The 22,165-nt window shown below is 39.4% G+C and overlaps 1 protein-coding gene across 8 annotated transcripts; it reads right to left on the reverse strand.

The window, feature by feature from the left end:
• Positions 1 to 1,150: 1,150 nt before the first annotated feature.
• LOC113649027 (gastrula zinc finger protein XlCGF26.1-like) lies at positions 1,151 to 21,809 on the reverse strand. Of its 8 annotated transcripts, none has more exons than XM_027156591.2 (11): positions 21,692 to 21,809; positions 20,918 to 21,213; positions 20,558 to 20,825; positions 19,480 to 20,443; positions 16,903 to 16,957; positions 16,479 to 16,599; positions 16,261 to 16,377; positions 14,886 to 15,157; positions 14,718 to 14,785; positions 14,349 to 14,539; positions 1,154 to 3,654 (listed from the first exon to the last, which is right to left on the reverse strand). In XM_027156591.2, the coding sequence occupies exons 2-11, from the start codon at positions 21,206 to 21,208 to the stop codon at positions 2,111 to 2,113; spliced, it is 3,891 nt and encodes a 1,296-aa protein (XP_027012392.2). In that variant the 5' UTR covers positions 21,209 to 21,213; positions 21,692 to 21,809; the 3' UTR covers positions 1,154 to 2,110. The 8 variants fall into 8 exon arrangements, with proteins under 8 accessions (XP_027012396.1, XP_027012392.2, XP_027012391.2 ...); XM_027156596.2 differs by lacking the exon at positions 21,692 to 21,809 and adding an exon at positions 7,287 to 8,632 and having other exon boundaries at positions 1,157 to 3,406; positions 20,918 to 21,452; XM_027156590.2 differs by lacking the exon at positions 21,692 to 21,809 and having other exon boundaries at positions 20,918 to 21,459.
• Between the last annotated feature and the right edge of the window lie 356 nt (positions 21,810 to 22,165).

Consider the following 22,165-nt stretch of genomic DNA (forward strand, 5'->3'; position numbering starts at 1 on the left):
TCTCAGCAATAGTAAGTGCTGTAGCCAGGTATATTCCAGATGTGATTCCAAGTCTGGAAACAATGCTAATCATTAAGAAAATGTGGCCAAAAGACAACTCCTGTGGAGCCTTAAGAAACCACACTATGGTTTTGTCTTTTAGGGCCTCAAGGGCTGGGACCATTAAGAGGGCATTTAAGGCAATATAAAGAAGGTTTAAAGCATAGGTAATTTAGACAAAATATTTTCTTTCAAAAATTTTGTATTTTTGTATACGATGAGCGACATATGTGGTTTCATGACATGTCAGCCCCTCATGCTTAGTTTTGTTTTCAATGTGGCTGCCCAATGTAAAGCCATATCCCATAGCCATGATCATCCCCAATTTTATCATCTCTACAATGGCTACCTGTTAAGTTTAGACTTGATTACAAACTGCTGCTACTTACATACAAGGCTCTTAATGGTTTAGCTCCCATGTATCTAACTAGTCTTCTAACACGCTACAATCCTTCACGCTCTCTGAGATCTCAAACCTCAGGACTTCGGGTAGTTCCCAGAATATCTAAGTCTACTAAAGGTGGTAGAGCGTTTTCATATCTAGCTTCCAAACTTTGGAATAGTCTTCCTGATAGTGTTCGGGGCTCAGACACACTTTCCCAGTTTAAATGTAGATTTAAAACGTATCTCTTTAGTCAGGCGTACACATAATACATCCCATAATACTGTGTACTATTACATCAGACTTGCAAATATTATGAACAGCAGATATGTTAATCCCTCTCTACTGCTTCTCTCTTTCTACCCATCCTGAGGCATCCAGATATTGTACAAGCTCTGACGTCTTCCGTGCAATGAAGATTTTGGACCTCCATTGAGATGAGGCCGACTCTAAGAATCCTGAGGCATCTAGAGACCTACCAGCTCCAGTTAGACTCTGCGATACTAAAGAGGAGATCTGAACTCCATGTGATCTTTTGCATCAATACATCTCAATGTTTCTTCCTTTACCATCTAAGGGAGTTTTTGCTTGCCACTGCTGCCTGAGTCACCTCAGACTTGCTCATGGGGATAAATATATACACATTGTGAACTAAATCTATCTAATATTAATCATGAATTTTGTATTCTATTAATTTTTATATTATTCTTTATATTAACCTTTTGTTCCATGTTTATGATCTTTAAAGCCGCTTTGAGACAATGTCAATTGTAAAAAGCACTAAATAAATAAACTTGAATTGAATTGAATATCCTTGCAGTGACTCTTCTCACCCTCTAGACTTTCCCACTAATCCAGATGCTCAGTATCTTGGTTGTAGTTTCTTGGTTGAAATACTTATGGCTAACCTCCTGTGGCTGTGGAAAATTGTACCTGGACCTCATGGAAACTTACCTACTAAAAACCGTTGCATCCCAGGGCTTCTATTTCCAAGGCCAGTGTCTAATTCTGACAGCACTGTACAAATACAATTTTAGTGAATAAAAAAAGAAATACTGTTGTGTATTAAGATCCAAGTTAAGGTTGACTCTAGATTCTGGTGCCTTTTTTTATTTAAATAATATACATTATATATAATGCTGTTCATGTTAGTATTAAAATAAAGGGACAAAAAAAACAGGACGATTTAAAAGTAAAACTACCATTTCATTAAACATGATTTGCTGTTAAAATGTTCTGTATAGATTTTTTTACAGCACACAATTTAAGCCATTATTTTAGTTTCAAAACAAATAAAACATGAATGCAATATACTATTCAATTCATGCGTTCAACAAGAATACAATAACATTTGCTACATACTGTAACATGCAAACCATTTTCATTTCGTCTCATTCTTCATTAACAGCTTTACCCAGAACAGTGGCCTATTCCAATAACACATGGACCAAGATGAGAAATACACCATAAATGTGACACCAATCCAACACAAGGCATCACACGATCTTACATATTCACATCTATGGCAATTTAGAGTATCTACTGGCATGTCTAGGTTGGAGGACAGAGAGAACACATCAAACTCTTCATTTCTCTGACCCTGGAGCTGAGGTACCAACACTACATGGTATGGCACCATGCTACCTGATGATGAAGCAAGGTAATCTGAAAGGATTCTCTTTCTCTGTACTAAGTTCTTGCATTTTGTGTTACGCTTTCCTCTTTTGTGTGAATGCGCTGGTGTTGCCGGAGGTTAGACCTGCAAGTAAAACTCTTCCCACACTGTGAACATTGATAGGGTTTCTCTCCTGTATGAATCCGCTGGTGTTGACGGAGATTAGACTTGCACGTAAAACTCTTCCCACACTGTGTGCACTGGTAAGGCTTCTCTCCTGTGTGAATGCGCTGATGAATTTGGAAACCTTCTAGATAATTAAAACTCTTCCCACACTGCGAACAGGAATACAGCTTCTCTCCGGTGTGAACGCTCTGGTGTCGTTGCAAGGTACTTTGATAAGCAAAACTCATTCCACATTCTGAGCACCGATATGGCTTCTCTCCTGTGTGAATGCGTTGATGTCTTTGGAAACCACCCAGTTGAGCAAACCTCTTTCCACACTCTGAGCATTGGTACGGCTTTTCTCCGGTGTGAATGCGCTGGTGTTTTTGGAAATTTCCCATTTCAGTAAAGCTCTTCCCACACTGTGAGCAGCAATACGGCTTCTGCCCGGTGTGAACGCGCTGGTGTCGTCGGAAAGTACGCTGGTAAGCAAAACTCTTGCCACATTGGGAGCAATGATAGAGCTTCTCCCCTGTGTGAAAGCTCAGATGCTGTTGGAGAAGACTCTGGTGAGTGAAACTCTTCTTACATTGTGTGCATTTATACGGCTTATCTCGTGTGTGAACGTGCTGGTGTATGTGGAGAGTACTCTGTTGTGAAAACCTCTTCCCGCACTGTGAACACTGGTATGGCTTTTCCCCTGTGTGAATGCGCTGGTGGTCCTGGAGAGATGTTGGGTGAGTGAAACCCCTTCCGCACTCTGAGCAGTGATATGGCTTCTCTCCAGTATGGATGCGCTGGTGTATTTGGAGATTAATCTTTTGAATGAAAGTTTTTCCACACTCTGTGCACTGATACGGTCTCTCTCCAGTGTGAATGCGCTGGTGGAGCTGGAGAGCATTTTGTCGGGTAAATCCCCTACCACACTGTGAGCACTGATATGGCTTCTCTCCTGTGTGAATGCGTAGGTGGGTTCGGAAATTACCCTGTTGAGCAAAACTCTTTCCACAGTGTGAGCAATGATACGGCCTCTCTCCTGTGTGCATACGCTGGTGTCGTCTCAGATAACTTGCTTGAGTAAAACTCTTCCCACAGTATGAGCACTGATACAACTTTATCTTCTTTCCTGTGTGAATGTGCTGGTGTAGTTTAAGATCACTTTGATGAATAAAAGTCTCTCCACATTCTGAGCAGTTGTAAGTTTTAATCTGCATTTTACTGTTAGAGGCTGTAACGCACAATGTACTAGAGGAGTCCTCTCCAATTTGATGACTACTGGAACTGTTGGTAGGCATCAGATTTAATATCCCATATGCAAATGCCTCTGAATTCATCAGTCTCCCATATTCATCATAGTGGCATCTCTTGATGTGTTTGTGGAAGTGAAATAAAGCTGTATAGGAAAGTGCACACAAGGAGCAGGAGAAGGGGTGTGACAGGATGCCATTCACTTCTGGAGCAAGACAAAAAAAAAGCACAACTTGAAATGGAAAGCAAAAAAAAATTAGTTAACAATATTTATTATGGACTTCTAACACAACAATTTTAAAAGACTTTATTCTCACTGCTATAGTAAACCAGCCAGGCTTTATATAAAGTATACAGTTTTCAAGCCTTTATCACTTATACACTACACTGCAGTCATATGAACAGTTATCCTAATTTTCACATGGCTGCTAGAAGCAACTTGTATAACTCACTGCATTTTATAGAAAAGACATGATTACAAAGGTGCTACGTCCAAAGTATGCTAGACATACTCATCACTTGAGCAATTTGCCCATAGATATTTCTTGACAAATCAACAACTCCAAATCAAGTCTCCATCCTATTCTTGCCAGCATTTAGAGTAATAAGAAAATCGCTCATATCAGGCTAACAATCAATGTACATCAGTCCCGTCTAGAGTAAGATTATTAGTCTTTAGGCCTCTACTGTGGACAGGTCACCCAACAGGTTGCTAAAGGTCCAGTCCAACCAAGATGTAGGTATACTCAATCATCTGAAAAGTGCCATACCAATGAAATCCTGGTACAATGTTACCAAACAATTGATTTTAGTTTATATAACCTGACAGCTTCATTCCTCTCCCAGCATCCATTCATTGGGCAGCCAGCAAACCTGGTAGACTTTAACACAGTACTTTATTTTAAGATTTTAGTGAAACCTTTAAAGAATTGGACAGAAAATCAGTGGTACACTGCTCTGCTATACCTTCACAGAGACAAAATCTCTTTTCTGTTAAAGGAATCACATAATAACCCATTGTACTTCATTGATCCTGACATTCTCATACTGTTTTGTTTCTTATGAACAAGAAACTATATTGTGTAGAAAGATTTATTTGAAACTGTACAAACTCCAGAATTGTACTGCAACACATCTGGACAAACTGAGCTGACATTGTCACTGCACAATAAGCAACTGCCATTCCTTGCCAGGGTGGTTGAGGGTGCAGGCCTGGAACAGCATTGCAAAGCCTAAAAGTACCCTGTGGCCAGTCTATTTGATGCTTTCATGATTCTGAAGGCTGTGCTCTCCTTTCCAGGGCTTCTTTAACAGCAGGTCAAAAGAGCAAACCTGGCAAACAGGTCAGCTACCACAGGGATAATAGAACTCTGCACTGCAAAACAGAGTGACCCATAGGGCAAAATGAGGTTTAAACATAGGTAACCCCTGAGGTATGTGTTAGGGGATAGCATAGCAGACTCAGCAATGAACAACATGTAGTATTAGCATTCCCTATCAAACATGTCAGTGTTGATTATCCAAGCTCATCAGTCAGTTAGACAGTGCAGAGTAGGGTGTGGAAAAAAAACTCTGAGCAGATAACACTGAAGGAGAAACCGGAGAGATGAGAGGAGAATAAAGTTAACCTGACTTCACCCAGTTTTCTCCAACTAGTAGGCTCAGGACAAATGTGTGAGGGGTTGACAGGGGTACTCAACTACCCTAGCCAAATGAGAGAGTATGTAAAATGCTCAGAGGAGATGGTGCCAAGGTGAGAACCTGGCAAGAGGAAAACGTGCCATTACTTATCAATGGCACAAAACAGTTTGCAAAACTGACTTGTGAACTGTGCAGTGAGTGATGCCAATAAGGCTAGCAATGACAATAAATTCAAAAATAGAAAGAATCTAGAAATATATGAAATATACACTCACTGCGACAGAAGAGAAGATAGGAGACGATAAGTGGCTCCATCCATGGTCCCAAGCTGCTAAGCAGACAGCTCCATATTGTGTACATTTAGCCTGATGTATACAAGGCAAGAAGGGGATGAAAGATGACTGCATGACAGCCATATTATTGCATATGCTGTGTCATACATCACTGGCACACAAGAAGGTCTCTGGGTGCATGTCACCACCTTTTGTAGTTAGGATGGGTGGAATACTGCCAGGGTGCTGAATCAGCAGGACTTGAAACAGCTTGTAGATATTCCAATTATACATTTTTTTAAATGCAACTAAGACTTGCCAGCATAACTCCAAGCTCCATCGTGCAAAATGAAGCCCTTTTAATTATTATTGCCCCTCGTCAGCAAGTTGAGGGATACAGAAAAATAAAAATGTCATAGCCTAGATTAATTAGTCAGCTTAAGATTAGTGTTAATTCAAATGCTTCAATCTTTGTAGGTTTGTTTAGATTACCATTTATATTGATCTTCCATTTGTTCTTAAACTATTTTTGTGTATGTAAGACTGCTCTGGATTTTATGACCCATGGGTTCTTTAGTACTTATTTTAACCTATGGATATATTATTATTGGATCTGATTTAGCCTGACACAGCTCATTAGAGACAACCTACACTATCTACTTCACTACATAATGCCCGACAATGACATTGTGTAGAATAAACTCTAGAGCTTGATGCTATCCTCCTGTAGACCAACCGTGTGTACATGTTACTTGGGTCAATAATTAATTTAGCTCATGTCAGGTCCCCATGCTAGCTGCTGCAAGAGATTCTGGATCTCTTTGGATTGTTGCCATTAAATCTCCAACATATCTTTTCTACACAGAAATCCTGGAGATGTGGTTCTGGTATCTTAATACAGAATCAGTACTAGATAATGTCGCAAATTACCAACTGCATGTCTTGGCATGTGAGTATATGTGATGGTACTATTGGACTTGAGTACAGCATTTGACACCATTTTAATCATGATATTTTAATAGACAGGCTTGAAAACATGCTCGTTTAAACAGACTGTTACCATTGTTTTAATCATTTGGAATTATCCAGTGCCTAAAACCTATGGTTTCCCACAAGGTTAGGCCTGCTACATTTCTGTCTTCTTGTAATCTGCAAACACAGCTAATGAAGATGTATCTAACATCACATGAACAGAATTGTCCATAACCTATATGTATGAAAAGAAATACTGCTGTTTGGTACTACATCTGTCCTCGGTAAGAATGCTTTTTACGCTAGAGCTTGATTTCAATGTTTGATTAAATTATAAAATAAACATATATAATGCTATTCATGTTAGTATTAAAATAAGCGGATACGATACAGAATGTTAAAGAAAAAATGTTTGAAAACCATTTCATGGAACATAATTTACAATGAAAATGTCCTTTATATAATTTAGCACTCTATTTACGCTACTATCTAAGACAAAGAAAACATACTGTAAGAATGCAATATAACATTCAGCACATGCTCTCAACAAGTATACAAGACCATTAGCTACATAAATTGCAGAACATTTTCATTTTCATCTCAGTACTATATAACAGCTATTTCCTCATCAGGTTGTATCCCGAGCCTATCCAAGGAACAATGGGAATATACCCTAAACAGGAAATCAAACAACAGAAGAAATCACACACTCATGCATTTATTCACACATAGGGCATTTTAGAGTATCCATCTACTGGTATGTCTGAAAGGTGGGGGGAAGTCCTTGCAAAAACAGAGAGAACATGTCAAACTCTACACTACTGGACCCTGGTGCAGGAACCAACAGTACCTGCTATGTCGCCACGCTGCCCAACTAGGAAACAAGTTAACCTGAGATTAGTAGTCATGATAATCAGGTTTCCTGCTCTTGTGTCTTCAATGTACGGCTTCTCTCTTTTGTGTGAACACGCTGGTGTTGTCGGAGATTAGACTTGCAAGTAAAACTCTTCCCGCATTTTGAGCAGTCATAGGGTTTCTCCCCGGTGTGAATGCGCTGGTGTTGCCGGAGATTAGTCCGGCAAGTAAAACTCTTCCCGCACTGTGAGCAATGATACGGCTTCTCTCCTGTGTGAATGCGCTGGTGTATTTTGAGACTACTGGCACTAGTAAAATTCTTCCCACACTGTGAACAGGAATATGGCTTCTCTCCGGTGTGAACACGCTGGTGTACTTGCAATTTATGCTGGGAAGAAAAACTCTTACCACACTGTAAGCACTGATACGGCCTCTCTCCTGTGTGAATACGAAGGTGTCGTTGCAATCTATGCTGGAAAGAAAAGCTCTTCCCACACTGCGTGCAGTGATACAGCTTCTCTTTCGTGTGAATGAGCTCGTGCTGATGCAAATTACGCTGATGGGAAAAACTCTTCCCACATTGTGCGCAGTGATACGGCCTCTCGCCTATGTGAATGCGCTCGTGTTCTTGGAGATGAGTGCGATGAGTAAAACTAATCCCACACTGTAAGCAGTGATATGGCCTCTCTCTTTTGTGAATAGATTGGTGTTTCTGCAAACCTGCCAGTTGAACAAACCTCTTTCCACACTCTGAGCAGCGATACGGCTTCTCTCCTGTGTGAACACGCTGGTGTAGCCGGAGAGCACTCTGCTGTGCAAAGGTTTTTCCACACAACAAACAGTGAAACGGTCTCTCTCCTGTGTGAATACGCTGGTGTGTGTTAAGATTACTCTGGTGAGTAAAACCCCTCCCACACTCTGAGCAGCGATATGGCTTCTCTCCTGTGTGAATGCGCAGGTGTGTTCGGAGATTACTCCTTTGAATAAAACTCTTTCCACACTCTGAGCAGCGATATGGCCTCTCTCCTGTGTGAATGCGCTTGTGTGCTCGGAGATGACTCACTTGTGTAAAACTCCTCCCACAATGTGAGCACTGATATGACTTTATCTTCTTTCCCGTGTGATTGTGCTTGTGTAGTTCAAGATCACTCTTTTGAATAAAACTCTCACCACAGTCTGAGCAGTGGTGAGTTTTTATTTGAATTTCACTGTTAGAGGCTGTAACGCACAAAGAACTGGAGGAGTCAGTTCCAGTTTGTTGACTACTGGAGCTGTTGGTAGTCATCAGATTAAATTTTTCATAGGTAATCTCTCCTGAATTCATCAGTCTCAAATACTCCTCATAGTGGCATCTCTTGACATGTTTGTGGAAGTGAAATAAAGATGTATAGGAAAGTGCACACAAGGAGCAGGAGAAGGCTTGTAACAGGATGCCATTCATTTCTGGAGCAGGACAAAAAAAACAGAGAACTTCAAATGCAATGTTTTTAAAATTTTACTTTGTAAATTTTTTTTAGGAAATATATACTTTTTTATAAACTGCTTCAAAAACAACAATAACGTTGATTTATTACTACTATCAGTAGTGGAAGCCAACCAAGCCATGTAATCTAACACAACCAATAACAAAAAACCATCACATCCAAGGCACAACTTCATAACATATTAATCTTGACATACCACTAGAAGCAATATGGCCCATGATTAACAAATAAGAGTACAATAATAGAAATGGGGCTAAACTTACAGGAAGTTAAGGCCGCAGCCTCTGGTAGCAGCTTCACCAATTTAGACCAGATCTAAACCTGAGCATCCCCCATGGAATTCTCAGTACACAGAAATGTCCCAGCTAAAGTAACAAGACACTGGTACCTGTTATCATTGGATACGAATGAGTAAATACTCCCACTGCACAGAGCAAAATGCTATTTTATCTGTGGCGGCCTTTCATTCAGGTACATTCCTAAATCTATGAATCACCAAACCTCAAATCCAGTGCACTGAGTGCCATTTTGACTATAAAAGAAAGGTAACAATGTGCATATTGTGTGCACAATAAGATCTTGGGATGTAATGCCAATTTGGGAAGCACAACCCCAGAACCAGCCACATTCTACAACAAGCACTGTAGGTTATCAGCAGTGCATGAATTCTAACCACAAAGTCGGTTAAAGGAATCATCAGTAGAAAGACAGCCTTAAGTAGAGGCCCACATATTGCTTGCTCAAAGGGTCAACCAAAGAGAGTATAACCCCGAAGGCCATGGTAGGAATGGTAAAGGTCCCAGGAACAATATTGTCAATGCTTTAAACAGATTAGCTGTCCACCAACACTTTACCTGACTACTTGGCCCTCAATAAAAGTAAGTAGAGCAGTAACATCTGAAACAGGTCAGTACCAACACAAGTGACAAAAAATGAACTAGATGTTTTTTTGTTTGTTTTTTCCCCATGGAGACATTTTGCTGGTTTGATTTAGGGTCCACTTGTTCTCAATTCAATACAAAGTTCATCTGACTGATGAAGATGCTATTCCGATGGGAGTGGTTTCTTCCAGGATGTCCCTGCCCCATCCACAGGCAACTAGGGCTCACTGAGTGGCAAGGTGGTTATCAAAACATTCTTAGATCTCAAACCAGTTGAATACTTGTGTATGATTGTTAGACAGTTCTCCCGATCACCATCAAAACACCAACTGAGAGAATTTCTTTAAGAACAAGAGTGTTCCCTCTGTTCAGTAACATTACAGACTTCAAAAAAAACTGAAGGTGTTATGGCTCATGGGTGCCACAACTTTACTATATAAATTATGCTTTTTGCCTTTATCACCCATCTGTATGCACATAGTTTACAGCATAGGCCAGTTTTGTTCATGCCACAGTGGTCTTTGCTATAGATTCTAGATCTGTCTGGCTCCTGGGCTCTGTCTGGCTGGACCGATTTTTGAACCTTCAGTGAGATATTCATTAAAAAAAATATTCCATTTTTGGACTAAATCCCATTACAGCAGATTGATGACTGCATTTATGTTTATTGGATCATCTCATTACATGACTATGCATGAATTTTTTTAAACTTATTAACAAATTCTATTTCCTAGAGACTGCATGTTTCACTCTAGATTCACACTTAAGGTATATCAAGTTGTGGTATTTGGCCTTAACAGTACACCTGCTACCTTTCAAAGACTGTGAATCAATTCAGGTACATATGTATTCACTGACTATGCACTCTGGATAACCTCCAATAACTGGCATTCCCAATGGAACCTTCTCCTTGAGTTTGGCTTAGGTTCTAAAAGACTGGGAACATTTGTGGTTATCTGGAGTTCAAGAGTCCACATCACCCCTCTTAACAATGCTGAGTGGTGTTTTATCAGCAGGATACCCTATGGCAACATATTACAAGGAATTGACTCACCATCTGACTGGAGAGACATTCACTGCACTCACCCCATTTGGGTACCTCTTAGGACGTCTGTAGAGGTGTATGCCAATGCAAAAGTAGCTGAAGCACAAACCTCCTGGAAAAACATGCTTCTTAGAGTCCATAAAGATGAAACTCACCTTGTGGAGTTTCCAATCACAATGGTACTCTGCTCTTAGGCTGTAGGGTTGGGAATAATCTACAGATTGACTGTTGTTGCATACTACAAAGTCAGTTTCCAAATAACCGTGGCCCAAAATTGGAATAGTGAGTTTGGTCACAAAGTTGTCTGGTTGTCAGAGCATGCAGAGCAGTCTTTATGGCCAAGGTAAGCAGTCCTCCCAGCCCTCTGTCAAGGGGGCTGTAAGCCAAGAAATGCTGACTATAATAATACTCAATTTATATGAGTATTTTTATAGCCAGATAGCAACATTCTGTCTGAATGGTGTGGGATTAAGATACCAACACATCCCATACCTGACTCCTCCATGGTCACAGAAGCTGCCTATTGTCCTTACCTGTTGGGTAAATCACTCTCCAGAGGCTAAACAGTGATTACAAAGTCTGAATGCCACCTATTCCACAGCCATCTATGGCCAGGAATCTAGAGACCAAAACTGGATGTGCCGTATTCATGGGGGGTGCAGACTCGCCTATCAACCACAGTTAAATTAACTGTCTAGTGAATGTTTCTGCAAGAATGTTGGTGAAAGAATAATTAAAAGAAAGTTAAAAAAACAAATATGGTTAAGAAAGTCTTGAGGACCTCTCCTTTCTGAAAGTAAACCCTTCTTCCAGAATGTTGAAGCAGATGACCTTTGGTTTGATTATTTATCTTTGGTATCTTGGGTTATCTGCAGGATCTACTGACTGCCAAGGCTGCATTGTTTCCAGCCACCTTTGCAGGGCCTTCTGCTGTAAGTGAGGTTCACAGTCCAAGCAGGGGTTCAAAACAAGGAACCACCCATAACAGCATACCCAAGATAGTAAACCGCTATAATGTCTGCCACACAGTGGGGCAAACTTAATTCACCATGATGTACTGCATGGCCAACTCCAATATTAGTTATCTTCCCTGTTTACCATGAAACTATCACCTTGAAAAGCATCCTTGATGTGTGCATGGGGATGGCCGACACATTCTAGACAGCTTGATCATAGATGAAGGCCCATCTGAACCCATTTTATGAATATGGTAGTACCCTTATACATCTGGCTACCAGACGCAAGTTCCCATAGGTGATAAGGCAGTTTGCCTACGCTCATTGCTATAGAGAAATTGATGTTAGAAATTGATGTTAAATGTCAAAAGTTGCACACATGTTGCACAGAGCCACTGATATGACAGTCTAGCTGAGCTACAACTAAAATGTAGTTAATGAATGGGAAACACCAAAACCGTGGTAAATAAAGTCATATGCATTTGTGCAAGTAGACCATTGTGCTTTTGTGACAAAAATGGACGGTTCTGGCATTTATACCACAGGACCTTTAAGCATGTCTTCAATGCTTTGTCTATAAACTTCCCATCAGTAACCATTGTCTTTTATGAATGGCTCCAAAGGGTGCAGGAAATACAGTTAATTTTAAGTCAATAGTGCAGGCAATACAGAGCCTTTCTGATGCAGTCACAGATATATAATCTTTACGTTTTGATACAGGAGCAGCTTCAGTACCCTGTTGGACAAATTATGACATTGTTTGTGAGCTCTTTCTGTGAAGCGCTGACTTCGAAATAACAGGTTTCAGATAACCCATATCTGATGTTAAGCCACCCATCTGCCTTAGAAGACATGTGGAGTTATCTTCTGGCATTAATGCACATTGTAAGAATTAGGCTTTTGAGGCTATGCGTTATATGCTATCATCCTATAGTAAGCCCTTGAACACTATATGCCTGGATGGGTAAAAGAAGGGGACAGGGCAGGACAAAATTAAGTAAGGTACATTTTTTGGTTGAAAAAATGTTATATAGCCTGAGCATTTAAAAAAAAAAAATTGGGGTGCTTAAGTAACCTTTAACAAGTTCAGAATTGCTTGCAAAACTGAAGTTGCTACTGTCAACAAATGTAGTAAGCATTTAGCTGTAACTAAACTTATTATAATAATAATAATTCAAATGAAATTATAACAACTGTGTGCATGCGGTCTGTGGTGAACAGCAGCAGAGATACTGGCAATCTCATATAGCCAAGCAGCCCTAATTAACACTTGCTTCGTCTTATTTATTTAATTCTTCATTCACAATTGAGAGCAAAGGAAATTGCGGCTTTGTCCATTGGATGTCGATCATGTAAGCTAAGATGCATCAAAGAAAGATGTTTTCGTTGTTCTGCTCCAAGGTCAAAGTGGACACTGTCAAGGTTTGTATATGACTACAAAATAGGCAAAAAGGACATATGTTATAGAATACATCACCATTAATAATTGTCAGTCAAGCTGGAGACAACACCATTTTCAAACAGACAATTAAATATATTTAGAATCTGCCCAAAAGGCTTTGCTGCGAGATATCAAGGCTAACCTTGCTTATTGTGGATGAAGGAAGACAGGGAACTACCACCCATAAATGCAGGTCAGTGAAGAGCAAACTCACCCAAATCAAGTTGAACTGATTGTTATTATGCAATTACAAAGACAAACCCACTCCACCACATTCTGGCCTTTTTATATGCCATAGTACCTTAAGGCGCAATAAAAAAAGGACACAATCCTCTAACCACAACTGCAAAATAAGTGTAGCGTAGATTTGCTTATTAACATGTAGTCAACTGAAGACCAATGAAACACCAGTTTTAGAGGGCAGGATAACCTAAACCTCTGACTGTAGACACACACAGCTCCAAAATGCCTGGTGTGTACTAAAATAAAAATATACTAGACTTCATTTATGCCATTTAATTTTGTAGAAATCGTAACCAAGTACCTTTATGTTGACGATCTCCACCTATGTGCACAACAAGGTATCCAAGTGTCAAATACCACCCCTTGAAGTTAGGTGGGGTAAAACAGAATTGTTTCTGATACACTTATCTGTGCAGCGTATTCAGATATTTAATAGTTTTGAGAGAAATTGTAAATGACTGATTAAGGCCAGTATTATTTAAAAACTATTTAACTTTAGTTCCTAACATTTCCTCCAGTGTCAACAACCTATATGTATGTGCCCTCATCTTCCAATGCGCTCATAGCCCCTGATCAAGCCCTCAGAGGGAGCTTGAATCGGTTGGTAACAAAGGCCAAGGGGGAAATCAGCTCTAGCTGAACAACATGAATGAGCAATTACTTCCATCCGAGGGAAAACAAACAATTTCAGTTTCAGCCCTGAAAATCAGCAGCCATAATCAGTCCAGTCAATACATATCAAGCACCACAAGTTCTGAACAAATAATGATTAACCTGTGGTCTCACTAACGAGGGAACACCCTGGATTAACCAATGACATAGTTCTACTTGGGTAGTGTACAGCAGAGCACCTTGATATTATTAATCAATTATAAAGTTGCCCCAGAATGGATACAGCCTGTGAAGATTGCCAATATGTTTTCCTGTATAATCTGTATACCTGTGCTTTCTATGTATTAAAGGCATTCACATCACTACCCAGGTCCTATTACTAGGTCAGGTCTTACTACCTTAAACTGTCTGCAGAAGCATAAAGGGCATGGAGCATGTGTCCACGTCTAAATCTTTGTCTAAATTAGCATAATAATATAAAAATATTGGTACATAACCATTTGCGGAACACTTTTTGTTCCAGAGATATTCGAATGCAGGACTGAGATCTTTGATGTATTCCTCTTGGTAGCCCACTAGTAGCTCCTGTCCTGGTTTGATGGGTTGACAACAACGATAGAAAATCCCTCCTTGATACTGAAATGCCATAAGATTCTGATCTTCCTCAGTACATGCACAATTCACATACCTGAGAAATGATAAATACAGACAAAGCAAAGATGGAAGAAAGAAAGAAAGAAAGAAAGAAAGAAAGAAAGAAAGAAAGAAGTTAGACAAATGTGACGGTTAAATTAGCAGCAGGTGAATAAATTACATAAATCAGTGACTCCAAATGCTTCCAAAGAAATCAGCAGCATATTCCTCACCTCATCCAATTAGCATGTATCTCATTCGTAGCGTCAACGTATTCCTCACGCTGCCTGTCCTTGTATATCTGTATTTTGTAAATAGATTATGAAGATGTCCTTGTGATTTATACGTGTTTGGTTTAAATGTAATTATTTTTTAATCAGATTTGTGATTATATTACTCACCACCCAAGAATAACCGCTGTTCATTGCTTCCTCTCGGTCTACTGGATCTCCCTGGTAGGGACCGAAGTGTGCTCCGACTGGAAGAGTCTCTCCCTTATTAAACACTCCCAGACCTGCATCGGGAACGTCAGACTTCCGAATCTCTAAACCAAGAGGAAGGGTTCGTCTGGCACGGTCAGCGACCCCAATTGGAACAGGAATGTCAGGAATGAAAAGAGCAGGACCGTGAACCTCGCACTTGTTCACGAAAAAGCATTTGCAATCCTCGCAGTCTGGGAGAAGAGAATGCAACAAAAAGGGAGGAAAAAGTCAAGCATGATTGTGTACTTTAGCTACAAATGTTATTTGTGCATTCAAATTATTTTAAATTTATTCACTTATTATTCATGTATTATTATTAAGGTAGATTACTTGTCTAACCAGAACATTCATCAGTACATAGCTCTTCCTCCTTAGAGTAGTTTATGTGCATTTAAATAAGTATTAGCTTCTTTGTTGAGCTGGTTGTGTTATCTGTTTCCGTACAGTTCATTAGTGTTAAGTCAGCAACTCATTCGCATGTCCAAGTTTAAGTAGTTTGTGTTCATGTAGTAATCATTTTTCACTGTCACTGGTTTATCAGGGTTGTAGTAGTTTAAAAATCATTTATCTGTGTTCAAGTACTTTGTAATCAGTTACTTTATCAGTGTTTAAATATACATGTTACCAGGCTTTAAGAGATTTGTGCATGTAAAGGTAGATTATCACATACCCATACGTTTAAAGCAAGACACTACAGATAGAAAATAATCCCTATTTGTGCCCCACCATTCTTTACAAATTTGTAAATCAATGGCATCCATTACATCTCAATGTAATCATATTTGACTGAACAACTTTTTTCAATTATGTCAGCTCACCTACAGGGCATAAAATTTCTAAACTGTATTTTTAAAAACACATTTCCGCTTACCCCCCCATATTCAGAACCAAAAACAAAATCATTTGTTAGAAGACAAGAATTCAGGACATTACAGAGAACATTATCAAGATGTGGCTTGGAGTTGTACTTGACATTTCATTTCAGCTGAAAAATTATACAAAATAAATGAATTTAAAAAAAATAACATTTCTGTAAACAATACATGGAATTTTGTTCATCAATAAAGAGATAACGTTCTAAAAAATATGATTAGGTTTTTAGTTTTATTTTCTGTTTCATTTTGATCCAAATGTTGTTTGCATAGATGATTTTTTAATAAAATCCTAGCCCAGTGTTTGACAATGTGACTTGCAGTGTCTTGCATTAAACAGTTTATTTTTAGCATATGAGGAGCATACAGGGGTGCGACAAGGGGTGTGACCGAGAGGCTGCCGATGTGCCCTGCTGCCTTACAGAGGTAGTCGTCATCTTCAGGATCTTCCTCTTTGATGCAGATGATATTCAGTCTGTCGAAGTCGTTACCCTGATCATCGCTGTTCAGCTCTTGATTCTCCTCCTTGAAGCAGTATCCTAACATGCACACAGATGCAAAACCCACACACTCAGTCAGACATGAGAAAACATGAGAGAGAACAACAAAGTTTACAGAGGCCACGTTTCTGTGCACCAACCGGACTCCTCGGATCCAAACTCCTCGTCAAGAAGCTCGTCCTGTTCGACTGAGGGGTTTCCTTGCGCTTCAGAGTTTGACGTTTCTCCGCTTGAACAAGTCTGTGGCTGCACATCTTCACCCTGATAAATAAAATAAAAATTCTCAAATCTCCAAGTACACGTCAATTAATTGAGATTCTTGAGTGTTTGTCTGCTTTGTGACGTTGCGTGAACACGCGGGGTCTCGGGGTGCTTTTACATAATCAGTGTTTAATCCAGTTGTATCGAACCCTGGTGTGTTTCTTCTGAACTCAGTGGGCACAGTGTAATAAAAGTAGTGTTTTGTTTTTTTAAATGGATTTCAAAGCACACTTGGTTTGTTAACATGGCATTTAAAAGTAAAACTAATTTAGACTAAAAACGCTTCACATGGCTTTGATGTACCTGTGAGAGATCAGGATCAGCAGTCTGAGTCCGAGGCATTGCAAGAGACCACCGTCTGGAGAAACAATACAAACACCTCATTTTATTTAAAGTATTACATAGAAAATTAACAAAAAAAGCTTCAAGAAGAAAACCAAATCTCCATCAATGATGAAACTATACACTGATTTTATTCTTCTGATTGAAGTTAGTGTTTATTCAGCAAAGACTAGTGTTAGCATTAGCCAAAGCTAATGCTAACATGCTAATAGTTAGCTAAAGGCTAACAGCTTTGCGGTGATTGCAAACAGAAGGCTGCAGTGTTACAGATGGGGACTCAAACTCACTAAAACACCTCACGTGTGACATCTGACTGGGGATTTGTTTGTTTAACTTGTTGCCTGGTGCTAAATGATTATATATAAATATATGATTATTGTAAAATGTGTAGTTATGTTTGAAAATGCAGCCTAAATATAATCAGTAGCTCATAAGCTCAATACATTGTTTATTCATAAAGAAATATAACAACAATAACGTTAATTATCGTCATTTAAATATATGACATGAATAAGGGCCTCAATTCGAGTGAACAATGAAACTAGCTGAAGCGGCACTGCAGCGATTCACTATGGCTGAATCCCAAAACAGCTTCCCACGGAATATCGAGTGCACTATAAAGGGCGCATGCGCCGTTACGGTCACAGCCCTAAGTAGTGCACGAGCACAGACATGAAGTCGGTTTGGGACGCAGCCACTCACCGTTAGCCGAGTAGCTCAGCCAAGCGGGGGTCGGTTTAAATGATCTCAAACACGATAACGAGCTTTTTATTTTTTTAACGACATCAAATTAACACAGTGATATTTAAACGAAATTGTTTAAAGATTCGCGTGGAGAGAAAGAGAGCGAGAGAGCTCAGCTTTCCCGAGGCGAAAAAATGCACAGCGTCGCCGTCGCCAGTGGAAAAAAATCTCTTCTTCGCTGACTTTATTCCGTTAAGTAATTAAAGAAACGGGCAACGAGTTGTCGCCGCCTAGCGGCCTGTTGTTGTTTTTATAAATAAACCAGGGGCCTGTTTCAGAAAGGAGGTTCAAGCAACTCTGAGTTTAAACTTGAACTCTGAGTTGACAAACCCTGAGATGGGAAACTCTGAGTTTCCATTTACAGAACAGCTGAAAATAGTTTTATCAACTCTAAATTGACTGACTGAGTTAAGCACGTGCGCCAGAATTATAAAAAGCCATCAATGGAGCGCAGATATAAAAAATAAAACCCTATATACCCTTAAAAGGTATATTTTTAATGTAAACTTCTCCCTCTAGTTACACTTTGTTCAATTCAAGGATAATTCATGCAATTGTATATTGTTTATAAGTGCAGTTTCTTGTCTCTCCTTATTGTTCAAGTGGTTGAGGTTGATTTTGGATTTAGAAAGTAATTCATAAGTAAATAGACCAAATTAGTAAGTAGACCAATACTTTCTACAGATAGTAATTAGTACATTAATCTAATTAGACTGGTTGGAGATGTAATTTGTAGTTAATAATTAAGCACTATTTTAGAATAGTGAAACCGGAAGAACAGTTTTTTATTTTATTAGGAAACAACATAAAAATTGTCAGAAAGCGCTTAAGAGCGAGGCACACTTTCCTGACCGCTCTGCAAACAGTAGCCTTACTAATATGTTCTGCATCCCCGATGTTATACAGATGTTATACCATTTGCAAAGAAATGTCTGCTCGGATGCAATGGTTGATGTAAGGATGGATGAGATTATGGATGTATCTTATTGATTGTAAAGAAAAACTGTACCGCTCAAACAAAACATCCACTTTGGCCCTCAAAATCCTCTCCCGATGGTAAATGTAACTCCCTACGAATTAATACAGTCTCTTCATCAACAGGATCGTCCATAAAAGGACATTTCATTCCCTTTTATGCTCTCTGTGTAACTGAAATGTGTGCAATGAATGAGGTGTTTAAACATTGCTTCCTCTTTAAAAAAGGGGAGGAGATCAAAAGAAACTCTGGGTTTACCGAAGAAAACCTGCTCCCAACCAGGTTAGGCTCACAAAGTAAGTAACTATGGTAACTGACTCTGAGTACAAGTTACCTCTCTTTCAGAAACGGGCTTAACTTAACCTGCTTTCTCGGGTTTAACATACCTGCTTTCTCGGGTTTTCCCTCATTTCAGGGTTAACATAGTTTTCACTTAACCTCCTTTCTGAAACAGGCCCCAGACTTTTTAGAGAAACCATGCCTCTAATTTAAGATCGTCGTCTCACGATGTCCTGTTGATTGAAATAAGACACTGTTATAAATAAACAATTATGCAGTGTTATTATTATTAGTAGTAGTAGTATTTGTAGTATAATAATAATAATAATAATAATAATAAATAATAATTATTATTATTATTATTATTGTTATTATTATTGTTGTTATTATTATTAATAATAATATTATTGCTATTATTATTATGATGATTGTTGTTATTGTTATTATTATAAATATTATTATTATTATTATTATTATTATTATTATGATGTTTGGATTTTTTGTTGTTGCTGAAATTCATTTTTCTTTTAGCTGCAGACCTGCTTTTCTCGGCCTCCAGGTATTTTTTCACGCGAGTATCTGTAAGGACAGTGGTTTCCCTTCTTTTCCTGCCCTTTGTCGTCTGCTTTCTTGGGCCAGCTTTTGGGTGTGGACGGATGGACACAGGTGAAAAAGTTGTGTCCATAGCAGAGGATGATGGCTCAGGCTCAGGCTTGGACACCACACATGGTGTGACAGGGGATGATGCTCTAAGTGGCATGAAGGATGCCACCATTGCCACATTGGGTGATGGAGTTGTAGAGGAAGATGGAACCTCTGGTGTCACTGCTGGCATTGGGTGGTCTGTGACTAGGGATGGTGCAAAGTCACTGTCAGTGAAAATATTCCTATTAAAAGGCCAAATTCCGGTGCATGCAAACCCTGCCTGAATATTTGCTGGTGATGCAGCATAGGGAAGGGCACTCTTCACAATGCCTGGCAGATCATAAATGGACATTGTTGCTCCTGGATGAGCTTTCATCCAACCGTCACAGCAGTTGTATACCAGCCTCTTCAGTGGCCCATATACACTGCGATCCAAAGGCTGCAGCTTATGGGAACAGTGTGGGGGGAATGAGAGGAGGACGATGCCATGGCTCTTGCAAAAATCAATCCCCTCCACAGAAAGGTGGGAGGTATGGTTGTCCAGAATTAGCAGCACTTTTGCCTCCAATGAGGAATTGGTGTAAGTCTGGAAGTGCTTGAGGAAGACCAAAAAGTCCTCCCTTTGCATCCACCCAGACCCATTTGCTGTACTGATACAGCCAGGAGGGCCATTGCTGGTAAAGGAAGGATGGATTTTTTTCTGGGGGAAGATGAACATTGGTGGGATGGAATTCCCCAAGGCACTCACTGCACAGGCAAGTGTAATTAGTGTCCCCCCTTCTACAGAGGAGACTGCGCATACTTGCTTGACTCCTTTTCTAGCCACAATTTTTTCAGGATTTTGCACCGTGGTGATTCCTGTATAGAAAAATTATATGTTATTTAGTACTTTATTCTGTAATGCTTTTATTTTGTAAGGCTGTAAGAATCTGGAAGTTGTTCTGAGGGAGATATAGATAATGTCCACCACACCTGTTTCATCCATGTTCCAGATATCCTGTGCAGCAAATCTGTGTTTGTCCAGGACAGAAAACAAGTTGTCAAAAAACTTATTGACGTTTGTCTCATTGAAACTCGTAGCCCGTGAGAGGCTTGTAGCCTGAGGGCTTCTTATGGAGAGAGTGGGGTGCCTCTTCAAAAACATTGTGAACCAGTCGGCTCCAGCCATCCCGTTCTCTGCCCAGGTTTCAGGGTACCTGCAAGTGTAGGTCTTTGCCAAATCATAGGCAAACTTCCGGACCTAAATGATATAAATTGTTAATTAGTTTAATACACAACAAATGTAGGCCTACATAGCATAGCCTACTATAGCTTAATACATATCCAGCCTACCTCCTTTGGGCTCAAGCCATAATACAAATCAGCTGCCTGCATCAGGTAGTCACTTAAGAGGAGCTCCTGCTCTAGTGTGAAAACCCTTTTTGGAGTCCAGTATCCAACTCTGGAAAGTGTCTTTGATTCCTGGCTCCTCTTCTTGTGGAATCGGTGCAGGGTCACATGGCAAATGCCATATGATTTGGCCACTCCCCTGACTGACTTTCCCTGTCTGATTTCATCGGAAGCCCTTTCCAGCACTGGAAATGGGACTCCCCTGTCTGTCTTCCTCTTTCTGATATTTGGCATGCTGTCTATAACACAGACTGTCTTTATATATATATATATATAAAAAAAAGATAATTACCTTAAAATGTGATTCGATTTTACATTTAATTTGCACAGTTAAAGGGAAACTGCAGGTTTTTTTTAGCTTGATTAGTTTTTAAAATATAAATGAAACTTGGTTGGTGATACTGGGACAGTTATAATGGGGCGTTACAACCGTCCCAGTACCACAAACCAAGTTTCATATAAATTAATATAAATGAAACTTGGTTGGTGATTGGTGATACTGGGACGATTGTAACGGGGCGTTACAACCGTCCCAGTACCACCAACCATGTTTTCATCTCATGTGAGCTAGCTTGACTGCTAGGTTAACAGTTGTTAGCCATTTATATTTTGAGCTTACAAAATAGTGATTCTAATAATACTTGTTTGAATTCATAGACATTTGATCCTGTAACAGCATCCAAAAAAGTACATCAGAAAGAAATATATTTTTTTTACCTCAAAAACAATCTCTTGTAGATAACACAAAGATTCAAATGTGGCTCCCTTTATGGCAGAAATGGAGGGAAACTAACTGAGCATGTGCACAGTGAGTGTCATCACTCCTAGGTTGTTTCTGATTGGAGGAATTCAAGGTGTTACAACCGTCCTCTGTTACAACTGTCCCTGGTCTCTTATTATTATTATTATTATTATTATTATTATTATTATTATTATTATTATTATTATTATTATTATTATTATACATTTTCTGTTGCAGTTCCAACATTATACTAATCGTTGCCGTGAAGGTGTGTTGTTGCGCTACATGTCCACCAGGCGGCACTAATAAAAACACTGCTCTAAAGAGCTTGAAGTATACTAACACGAAGAAGACACAATACACTGGGCAGTGTTCTAAACAAACAATTCCTTTAAATAGAAGTGCACTATGTAGTCAGTGAGATCTGTTAAGTCATACCCTAGCTAGTG

Source organism: Tachysurus fulvidraco, chromosome 18 (genome assembly GCF_022655615.1).
Source record: "Tachysurus fulvidraco isolate hzauxx_2018 chromosome 18, HZAU_PFXX_2.0, whole genome shotgun sequence".
Taxonomy (NCBI): domain Eukaryota; kingdom Metazoa; phylum Chordata; class Actinopteri; order Siluriformes; family Bagridae; genus Tachysurus; species Tachysurus fulvidraco.

Coding starts and splice junctions, on each gene's coding strand:
- LOC113649027 (XM_027156596.2), bottom strand. CDS start 21,208: ATGCCAAATATCAGAAAGAGGAAGACAGACAGGGGAGTCCCATTTCCA. Junction 16,958..19,479: donor CTGGAGGCCGAGAAAAGCAG/GTCTGCAGCTAA, acceptor TTGTTTCTCCAG/ACGGTGGTCTCTTGCAATGC. Junction 16,600..16,902: donor CTGATCCTGATCTCTCACAG/GTACATCAAAGC, acceptor TTTATTTATCAG/GGTGAAGATGTGCAGCCACA.